At 29.8% G+C, this 11,945-nt stretch overlaps 1 protein-coding gene across 4 annotated transcripts; it reads left to right on the forward strand.

Moving 5' to 3' along the window:
• The first annotated feature begins 7,781 nt into the window (after window positions 1-7,781).
• LOC107906188 (ethylene-responsive transcription factor RAP2-7) lies at window positions 7,782-11,523 on the forward strand. 4 transcript variants are annotated; one of them, XM_016833105.2, is made up of 10 exons: window positions 7,784-8,785; window positions 8,944-8,969; window positions 9,099-9,129; window positions 9,214-9,301; window positions 9,392-9,537; window positions 9,788-9,832; window positions 9,946-10,049; window positions 10,161-10,288; window positions 10,489-10,572; window positions 11,071-11,523. In XM_016833105.2, exons 1-10 carry the CDS (start codon window positions 8,265-8,267, stop codon window positions 11,329-11,331), a joined length of 1,434 nt encoding a protein of 477 aa, XP_016688594.2. In that variant the 5' UTR covers window positions 7,784-8,264; the 3' UTR covers window positions 11,332-11,523. The 4 variants fall into 4 exon arrangements, with proteins under 4 accessions (XP_016688596.2, XP_040949457.1, XP_016688594.2 ...); XM_016833107.2 differs by lacking the exon at window positions 10,489-10,572 and having other exon boundaries at window positions 7,782-8,785; XM_016833106.2 differs by lacking the exon at window positions 9,788-9,832.
• Window positions 11,524-11,945: the final 422 nt, after the last annotated feature.

The raw sequence follows: 11,945 nt of genomic DNA on the forward strand, positions 1-11,945 counted from the left end.
TTTTCATCACTTGCTATATATAATACCTTTCCATAATTTATTCACGTATCATTTAAACAATAACACTATCCATTCCACAATAAATTTATGAGCATATAACTCGTGTATTCCATGTATTTACAACATATATCACATTTTATTTTCAGTTTACTATCTCATATTCTTATTCTTAGCCCAAAGTAGATTTTATAGAACATACTGGATATACGGAACAAATATAGAGGTGCATTATTATGCACTAATGAACAGAGAGCACTGAAGTGCTATACAGAGAGCACTGATGTGCTAATCAGAGAGCACCAACGTGCTAATAATCAGAGAGCGCGCTAAAGTTCCTTAATGGCATGCCACTAATATCCCAGTAGTTCTAAATTCCATCTACTTGGGCATTAAGGCTAAGTTTATACATATAAAAAATAATTCAATTATCATATTTGCACAATTTCACATTTACACACATATATTCATAATATATATTCCACTTTAATTCAACCAATATAATTTCATCACATATCAAGACAATCCATTTCAATTGCAAAAAATAAAAAAAACAATAATTCTCACCTCAGTCACTTACCATAACATTTAATTAAAAATACAACAATTAATAATTAGATTCGGATTATAGAAATACAAACCAGGAATTTCGAGCTATTCCTCGTCGACTATATTTTTCCCCTTTTTAGTCGAGAATTTCGGTACGACGATTGTTACGGAATTAAAACAATTAAAAATCATCAATACAACACCATTCAATCTAGTCCATGATTCGAGACTACTTTTTATTCTCAATTTAGTCCCTATTAATTCAAAACCTATAATTTATTTTACAAATCAACCCTTTACTAACTTCTAACTTGAAATTCAATCAATTTAACCCCCAATTCGTCAATTAATTCAACACAACTCATGTCTAAAAATCAACTATCTTTAAAAATTTCAACATAAACCATGAAATATTTTGTTCTAAAACTCCAAAAACTCAAAAATTACAAGAAAAGGGATTAAATTGACTTACTAAATTAACTTTGAACTTTGAAACTCCAAATTCTCCTCTCTTTTTTTTTCTGTTCTTTCTCCTTTCTCCTTCTCTGTTTCGTTTTTCAATTCTGTTTCTTTTCTTCTTTTCTATTCTTTTATTTCATTTACTTTATATATATAAAATATTATAATAATATAATATAACAACATACTTATTAATTAAATAACATAATATATAATATATATTTTAAATTAAAAAATATCTTAGATATTTCTTTTGTTATGTCGCCTCAATTTTAGAAAAAGGCATAATTGTCTTTTTGGTCCTTTTAACTTTTCTTTAATCTTTAATTAAACTTTTATCTCTATTTCAATTTAATCCTTTTTAATCAATTAACCATCGAAACGTTAAAATTTCTTAACGAAACATTACTACCACCTTAATGACACTCTGTAAATATTTTTATAAATATTTACGGCTCAGTTTATAATATCGAGGTCTCGATACTTCGTTTTCGACCCAATTTACCTAATAATTTCTTTTAAATCACAAAATTCACTAATTCAAAATATTTCTAAAATCACGCTTAACTTATAATTATTAATTAATAAAATTTTCTAACTTTTTCATCGAATTTAGTGATCTCAAATCACTGTTCTGACACTACTGAAAATTAGGTTGTTACAAAATCTCTGTACGTATATTAAATATTTTATTGAATTAGTGTCACAGGTCAATAAAACACCAATTTGATTATGAAAGTATCAAAATATCCTCACAACTACAAATTAAACTATATTTTTATAGAGATATTTTTGTTTTCCTATATAATAAATTAATTAAAAAATGTTTATAATAAAATTCAAACCCGAACATGTACATAATAAGTAAAGTAACCAAATCATCAATTCGTTATAATGTAATTTTTAATAATTTATATTTATATACATGACTGACGCAAAAAGTAGAAAAAAATATATAATCTATAGTATATATTGATTTTATCTTCAAAATTATTATATTAGTTCATTTATGATTGTTCTTAATATACTAAATCTATTGTATATATAGTATATTTTGTTATTTAGGCTTAATTCACGATTTAGCCCTTAGAATATATTTGTTTTCAGATTTTGATATTTAAATGTTTTTTGTCCCAATTTAGTATTTAAAAGTACACTCAAATTGATACCTAAAATATGCTTCAGTTTTATTTATTAGTCCATTTGTTGTCGAACTTAAAAATTTTTATTATAACCAATCACAGAGCTTTACGTAGCATCTCCATGTAAAAATATAAAAAAATAGAAATAAATATTAAAAATTCAAAATATATATTCTAGAAAAAAAAATATAAATTAAAAAAATATGAAAATAAAATTTACAATATTTGAAATTAATAATATTAGTACAAAAATTGTAAAATAAATTTAAAAATGGTTTTAAAATATACTTTTTAAAAATTATAATAGATAAAATTCTAAAAAGCATTTAAATTTAATTTAATTTTTTGCGATTACTTGATTTTTAAATACTTTTTTTTGAATTTTTAAAACATTTTTCAAATTTCATATGTTATTTTTTCTTTTTAAATTTTATAAAAGAATGTTTTTAATTTATATATATATTATATATGATTCTTTACATTTTAATGAATATAATATATAATAATAAAAAAAGGTGTTCTAATAGTGTCACGTGGCCAGTCAATATCGATCAGCAGTGAAAGTCAAAAAATATTTTTTTAATATTTAAATATTTAGTATTATATTTTTAATTTTTAATTTAAATTTAATATTTTTAATTTAAATAAATCTAATTACCACGTAGCATTTATTCATTGGTCAAAACATGTCATATGATATTTTTTTATTGGCCAAAGTTGTCTAACTATATTTTAACGTTCATTATAAAATGGAGCAAAAATAAAAGAAAATAATATTTTAAGTACCAAATTGGTAAAAGAAAAATTAAATACCAAAGTAAAAATATAATATAGTTTAAGAGGTAAATCATAAATTAAACCTTGTTTTGAAGGTAGATGATGGAATTTGGAAAACACAATTTAAGCATGTGGTTCTTTGAGGGAAATGACGACAATTTATCATGATTTTCGCCTATCAACCCCAAAAGATATGTCATTCGATTCTTGGAATATGAAATCAATTTTTAATAATTCTTTTATCTTAAAAAAAGTTAATTATTGACTAAACTTAATTGTTAACTAGTTTTAAGCCTGTGGCACGGCAACGTATATATTATTTGGTAGTGAACAGAATATACCTAAAACTAACCTCTTTTGAAAACAATTATTTTAATACATTTCTTATCTAAAATATAATATTCACATAAAATTTTGCTTTAAACTCTTAAATATTTTATAATATAGTGACAATAATAAACCACCATGATTGTCTACACCTAATCCATAGTTTCAAACGTCAATTATGGATTTTTAGGAGTTTCAACCCAAGAGATTAATGAAGATGAAATAAAGTAAGGTGTGGAGCCATTTGGTTATTTAATTAATATATTTTTTTTACTTTTAAATTTATAATTTTTATCAAATCACTTTTAAAACGGATACAAAAAGTAAATATTTTTTAATTTTATTGATGTAACATACACATGGATTGTCACATTCAATTAATTTTTAAAAATTCAAAAAATATTTAAAAAGTGTAAAAAACTAATTAAATGCTAACGTGTGAATTGCATCCACATGTGTACCATATCAATAAAGGATAAGGGATTGTATGAAACTACGATTCTACGCCATTCTATTTTTTCTCCAAAAAATCAAATCCAACTAAAAATGTTAAAATTAAGAGGAAAAATCTGGTCACAATTTCATATAATCATTCCTCATCAATAAAGTTAAAAAATGTATAGTTTTTTTTTTTATTTTAGAAAATAAAAATTAAATAAATGTTAAAATAAATTAAATAATGTTAAGTTAAAAAATGTTAAGTACAAAAATTAAAAAAATTTAAATGATTTTTTTACATAAAACAATAATGTAAAAAAAAAAAAAAAAAAAAGAGTCATTATGCTGCTGCATACATTGACTTTAGTTGAAGGAGTTGCGTTAGCCTCACTCATGGGCGTGAAAGATGTTGATGATGTTAACGATGCCGCAAACATTCTCAATCATTTACGTTTGCTCTTTAATCAAATTATTTCAACAAACCCATTTTCTACTTACATATGCATGTCGAAGCATAGTTTAACAAAATTATTATTATTTGTTCTTTTTAAAGTTTTGTAGTAATATTACCAGCAATAACCTCAAACATTTCGACCAAAATGGAATCCATTTTTGTCTAAATAAAATTATATTCAAACAGTAAAATTAATGAAAATATTTGTGATTAACAAATATATATATATTTTAAATAATGTAGTAAAGTGTTATGTTACTCCATTCATCCTTTTTCTTAAAATAAAATAATTTCACATGAACACAAATGTCGGTTTAGATGCTATATTTTCTTCCAAATTGACTGCAATTAAGATCTTTAATTACCTAACACTATTTATTTTTTTCAATAACATATATATTGTGCTATGTCCAAATGCATTGCACACGTTGATGAACCCCAAAATCCTCCCTTCGGCTTAGGACGCTATGTCAACAACATAAAATTACTGTGAGATTTATTTTATGAAAAAAAATCCAATTGTTCAATAAAAATACATATAGATGGTTAAAATTTTACATGAATATCACGTGTAACTATATTAACAAATTTAATAATTAAATTGTTAAAATATTAATTAGTAAAAATAAAAATGATGTAAAATATTAATCAGTAAATTTTAATATAAATTATTTTGGACGGACGGAAGAGCTTTTCTAATAAAGTCTCCGGTTAGATGTAAATACTAATGATAGGGTTGTGCTAAAAAAATAGGGTTGAAAGGTGAATTGAATGAAACGCACATCCAGATCTAAAATTGAATGATTAAAAATCTATAAAATACGATATTGTTATAATAAAAAACTAAAAACATTATATAATTCATGAATTGATTATGACAAAAACTCAAACCACACGAATCATGATTTTATGCACCGCACTGGATTCCAAGATGAAACAAATATCACGTGAATAAAACATTTTGATTTTTAAATTACTTGGTAAAACCGCAAGGCATATTCATCATTTCATCATAAAAATACAAAATAATCTGATTAAAACATAAAAATTAATGGCTCAAGAATTTTAGATAAAAAGAAACCTACTTGATTGAATTAAAATTTTAGATAGGTGTAAAACAGGTTAAACTGATACAATGATGTTAAAATTATAATTGGGTAGGAAGATATATGTGATAACAATGTAGGTATGAAAGAAAAGAGAGCAAACGTTGTAGTTGTAGATATTTCAAATATGTGATGTCTCGTATGATAGGAAGAACCAAATTTCCAACTTCCTAGATTTACGTACAATTGCTCAAAAAAGTGATTCCCATGGTCAAGAATTTCAACTATAATTTATCTAAACTTTCTTACTATTTATATTTCTTTTAAGGAACCTGTCCCTAATCTATAAGATTCGTTTACTTGTGTTTTGTCATAAAATTTATAAAATCCAACATAAAAGAGGAACTATACTTTATTTCTCTTTAATATTAAGGACATTTATGATACAAAAATAAAATAATTTAATTCATTAAAAGGCGAGGGTAATAATGTACACATCCATTTCTCATGAAAATCATGAGTTGAAGCGTAACTATCAACCCAATAAGAGAAACTAGAAAAGGGGAAAAAAAAGTAAAAAGACTTAACCACGTGTTTTTTGTGCTGTTGGAAGGACGGCAAGGGGTACAAACGGAAATTGGAAATTTCAACGAGCGTATAAGAACGAAACAGAAAATGAAGAACTCCAACAATAGCTCGATTGTTGGAGTGGGGGCAGTAAGGGCAGGGAGTGATTTACAGCTGGTCAGCTACCGGCAGCCGTCGACGTGTACCCTTGCTGTCCACTCTTTCACATCAAATTTTTAGGATTTTTTTATTTTTTATATATTAGAAAAAAATTAAACGGAGAACAAATAGAGTACGTTTAAATGAATACAAATGGGAGGGATGATCCATGAACGTAGGATTAACTGACCCAATATGAGTCAGAGCAAAACCTGACCGTTAGATGAAGCGACAAGGTTGTTGGGTCACAGAGACAGTACGATTTGATTGGTATACAGAGGCATAATCCTGTGGTTCCGATACTACAGAAAATTGACGGCTCAGTAGTAAGTTTGGAGACGTGGCAACTGATTAATGGAAAGTAGAGGGGCTCAAATAGGGTTACGACTACTTGAATGCATCCTCATTAAAGAGTTAACACGTGGAACAGGAAGAGGAAAGGGTAATATTCGGTACAGTCAGAACCAGTGAAGGTTCATATCAATTTTTGTGGGAATATGGGATTAATTGGAATTAAAATCGATAAATTTGTATGCACCATTTACTATTATTATAAATTAGTAGATTGAGAGAGGCTGAAAATTTCCCTTTCAAAAAAAAAAAAAAAAACTGGGTTGCTGATTCTTTTTGGTTTTATTTTAAATAACGTAGAGGAAATAATTGGAAAAATAGTCAATTATTTATATTTTCCTACAACTGTAAGATCAATGTTTTGTAGAAGGTTGCATCCATTTGTAGTCCATATACAAAAAGTTATTTTGTACAAATTATGATAGATACAAACTTTTATCAGAAAAAAATACAATATACCCTTATCTATGTACTTTCTATTTAATTTACAAAATAATAAACAAAAAATTTCACTTTAAAGTGCTATAAAAATAATATATTTTGGTTTCTTTCATAAAAATATTTGATTTTAATTAACATTAAATATTTAATTTAGTTATGAGTTAACCCTGACATAATTTTATTAAATTATTTTTTCATAAATTTAATTGGTTATCATTGTTTAGAAAATTCTAACTGACCAAAATATAAAAACTAAAAAAATGAAGAAAAAGAATTTCTCTCAAAATTAATATTAAAATATAAATTGTTAACATGTATTGGCTTGCAAATATTATAAAATAAACGAAAAAAATATAATTTCCATCAACAATAGTTATTTAAAAATAAACTTACAACTTTATGAAAACAATATGTAGGATGCGAGTCTATAGTTATTTTGGTTTACATCGACAAGTTTTAAATTTATTATTATATTTTTGTTATTACTAAATCAATATAATTATGCTTTATAGTAATGAATTTGAGATTAGTTATTACTATCAGTGAGTGAGGGATAGTTGATTATGACAAAAAGTTATTTTATAATATAATAATGAAATTATATTGATATTACTATTTTTAATTAAATTTATTGAATATAAAAACTGAATAAATAAATCTGGTTGTTTTCATCAAACTTTAAGGAGAAAATGGTGAGATTCCAAATATAATATTTACTAGTTTATGTAACATAACCTAAACATTGTGAAACGAACCGCACGTAAAACAATCTTAAGATTTCTAATTTAACCAGTAATTTATTTTAAGCTCTCTTTTTTTTTACTTATTTAATTTAAAGAAAAATAAAAGAGTGTAATCTATAAATACCTGTATTGACATTGCTGTCCTCTAACAATTTTATAAAAAATAATATGTATATATATTTTAAATTGAATTAACTCTGAATTGGAGATCTAATTTTTAGTATTCATATAATATAGATGTTGAAATTCTAACAATATCAGAGAAACCGGTAACCGCAGAATCCGGTGTCCAAAAGAGTGAGAAAATGTTTATATATTACGCTGCACCTTCTTAAAAATGGAGTCTCTATTCTGTAATGCTCTTTCATACATCCCATCGCCTACTCGCTCTCTCTGTCTCTTCTTTGTCGCGGAATCAGTTTGTCGACGGTCATCTCCTTCTGTTATAAGATGATCGCCTAGTAATTGAATAATGCGCGCCTCATTTTAAAATTCCTTTGCTTCCATACCACGCCGTCTGTCCTTTCTTCTTCTCATCATCCTCCGTCTAGCCCAAGGGAACCCAAGTGTTTGTTTTCTTATTTTTCATACTTTAAACTTTCTTTTTCTGAAGCTGCGAGTCCAGGGTTTTTTTGTGTTCGGATCGGTTTCTCCTGTAGGATTTGATTATTTTCAGTGGGGAAAATAAAGCCCCGACTCCTGACTGATTATTTGTTTTTGAAGCTCTGAAGTTAAAAGGATTTTTTATTTTTATTTTATTAAAAAAAAAGGATTTCCGAGTCAAAGCTTAATTCGACGAGGAAGTTAACACGAAATGCTAGATCTTAATCTCAATGTCGCGTCGACTGAGTCGACTCAAGACGCTGCCTGTGCGACTCTGGTTACTAATAAGCTCAATGAATATTGTGGAAACCAAATGGACGAATCCGAAACCTCGAATTCCTCAATCGTAAACGATGATGATGAGTCGTGCTCCACACGCGCCAACGGAGACGCGTTCACTCTAAGTTTCGACATACTGAAAGTCGGGAGTGGAGAAACCGAGTACGGAAACGACGATGCACCGGTGGTGGTTACTAAGGAACTGTTTCCGGTGAAGCGAGTAGGAGAGGATTTCCGAAGCCCCGAAGGGCAGAGCTCGGGAAGTAGTAACTACAACAAATGGATCGATCTTTCGTTCGAGAGAAAAGAAGTTGCTGACCCACGGGTGATGCAACAACAGCAACCGTCACAGACGACGGTGAAGAAAAGCCGTAGAGGACCTCGCTCTCGAAGCTCGCAGTACCGAGGAGTGACTTTCTATAGAAGAACTGGAAGATGGGAATCTCATATTTGGTAATTTTTCACTTTTTAATTCATCCAATTTGAAGAGGATTTTCTGATTGGCTACTATGTGTAACTGAATTTTGACTTGGTCGGTTCAGTAGTTGAATTTAAATTGAATTTTGTTTTGAAATCTTTGCTCAGAATTTTTTTTTCTACTTTTTTTTCAGGGACTGTGGAAAGCAAGTATATTTGGGTATGGATATAATTAGTTAATTTTGTTTGATTGTTAGTTGATAACTATATTGTTTTGGGAATTAATTTTTTTGTTTTTAATCTCGGAATGTTTTTATCGAACTTTTCGGTTGGATTTTAATTTTTCTAGGTGGATTTGACACAGCTCATTCTGCAGCTAGGTAAATCACTGGAAAGTAATTTTTTAAATTAGATTATGAACTTTAGTTTTTCTTCCTTCTAAAATCTGGGCTTGTTTGTTTCAGAGCCTATGATCGAGCGGCTATTAAATTTCGAGGGGTTGATGCTGATATTAATTTCAGCCTCAGTGATTATGAGGACGATATGAAACAGGTTGGAATTTGATGAAACGTATAAGTTAAATTGTTTGAACTGTAAAAGTTAAATTGCTTGAACAGGTTGGAATTTGTTATTTTTGGACAGATGAAGAACCTCACTAAGGAAGAATTTGTGCACATACTTCGGCGGCAGAGTACTGGTTTTTCGAGGGGAAGCTCTAAATACCGAGGTGTCACACTGCACAAATGTGGCCGGTGGGAAGCACGGATGGGGCAATTCCTAGGCAAAAAGTGAGGACACTTGTTTATGGAAATTTCATTTTTGTATCAAACAAACTATGGTTTAGGAGTAAAACATGTGGAACGTTTTGAGTGTCGCCTTGGGAACTGATTTTTCTTCAAAAATTTAGTTCTCAGTGGGATTGTTTTTCGGATTTGTCTTTGAATGGGAAAACAATTCTAAGATGCCTAAAAAGAAAAAAAAGAGGAAAAATAATTGGGGATGGTGTTTCATCTTGGGGGTTACGGTGCTTGCTTGCAGGTATATTTATCTCGGGCTATTCGACAGTGAAGTAGAAGCTGCAAGGTCCTAATGATCATGAATTACAATCTTCCTGATACTGCATTTATTACCCTCAATTCTCAACCTCAATAGGGTTCCATCCAACACGTCTACCTTTTGATTTTTCTGAAAACCAGGGCTTATGATAAGGCGGCTATCAAATGTAACGGAAGGGAAGCAGTCACCAACTTCGAGCTGAGTTCATATGAAGGGGATATAATCTTGGATACCAGTAATGAAGGTATAATTTGTTACTTGTTGCTTCTTATTCTGTGACTACAATGCTCTTTATAACTAATTTCCCCTCAAATCAAGGTTATTTAATTTGTGTTTATATGCTGTTTTCACGTAGGCAATACTCACAACCTTGATCTGAACTTGGGGAGATCTCCACCCGTTGGCAACGGTTCGGTTGAAAATGAGGAGCATCCTCATTTCCATTCTGGCACTTTTGACATAAATGGCGGCAAGAGTTTAAGGGTAACTTCTTAATTGAACGAATCTAATTTACTTGTATTACTTTTAGCACATTCAGAGGATAGTTGTTCAACCTACTAGTAAATTCTGATGTCTAGTGTGAGCTTTAGGATGAATGGTTCTAGCTAGCTTCAACCAACATACACGGCATGTGTTGAATGACGGTCAAAATCATGATTGGTCTCCATGATTTACTTTTGCAGGCAGAGAACCCTGCTGCAGCAACAGTAGGTCCAGCTTACAAAGGGTTAGCGGGGACATCAGATCAGCGAATTTTGTGGAATAGTGTATATCCTAAAACCTCATTGCACTGCTTCTGGATCTTTAAACCTTGTTCAGTCCTTTCATCAGTTGGACCTTTGCATAGAAAATCACCGAATAACCACATCCCAATCATTTAGTATTACTTACTAAACTTACCATATGTTGTTAGTTCAGTTTAATACATCCTGCCTAAATTTGTTGCTGTAGTGAACTTATTGCTATGCTGCAAACCAGGGTGTTAATTGTATGTGTAAGTTTAAAGGCTTTAATCATAGATTGGAATGTTAATTGTGTGTGTAAGTAGTTTTAGGGACTTTATGCTTTATATGATCCATATGTTTTTGGTAAACAAGATGTGATCCTGACACTAAATAGAATCAAAACAATGGCTACCTACTTAATCTGTATTTAATGGACGTGGTGTGTTGTTGATTTAAAAAAATTTCTAGTTCAGTCTTACCTTTTTACTTCATCTTCAACAAATTTCAGGTTGATCTTATGTATAGTAACCCAAATTGCAGGAAAGGGCAATGGTGAGAAGAGTTGATATCGGTCCTCCGCAAGGTCCCCCTAATTGGACATGTCAAATGCGTAGTCAAGTCAGGGCAACAGCAACACCACTGTTCTCTACTGCAGCATCATCAGGATTCTCCTACTTGGCTACCACTCCTGCTGCAGCGAAACCTATCAATCAAATGACCCAAAATCTATGCTTTACGTCGTCAACTGCAACTGCCACCAACACCGCTGAAATCAATTTTCAGATGCAGCCACCACCTTAAGCCATTTGCAGCAGAAATGCGACAATTAACAGTGATGATGATTCAAATACACTAATTTGATACACTTTTAGACTGAATAGATTCTAACTTTCTTTTATGAACGGAAAATGTATACTGTGTTGGATATACATCAAGGAAATGGTAGTTGGATTCCTATCCGTGGAGGCATTAAGGCCGGTTGAACCTTGTTTAGTGATTTTGTGAGATGCATTTTTTGTTTCATATACTTTCTATTTTAAAATCTGATTCCTTAGGAACAGGAAAGTCTTTTTCTTTTTTAAGGTTATATAAATTTGATCGCTATATTTCAAGAGACAAACAATTCCTCGGGTAGGAGTGGTGGAGAGAGCTCGGGATTGGAGTGGAGAATTGCCTTTGGGAATGTGGGGCCCGGTGACACGAGGCTGGTTTTTGAGTTTGATGTCACCCCAGTTTGGTTCTGCTTCATGTGATTTTGCTTGAACTACAGACAGTGCTGCACACCTCATCTTTGTTGTTTAGCCTTTATGTCCTTTTTCTGTAAGAGTGAGGTCTTTGCTTAAAAGGTGGGACATGTATTGTTACTGGAGATCTTTTGATGAAAAAAATGGTTTAACATGGGATGTAGAGTTGGA

The sequence above is a fragment of the Gossypium hirsutum genome, chromosome D05 (genome assembly GCF_007990345.1).
Source record: "Gossypium hirsutum isolate 1008001.06 chromosome D05, Gossypium_hirsutum_v2.1, whole genome shotgun sequence".
NCBI lineage: Eukaryota > Viridiplantae > Streptophyta > Magnoliopsida > Malvales > Malvaceae > Gossypium > Gossypium hirsutum.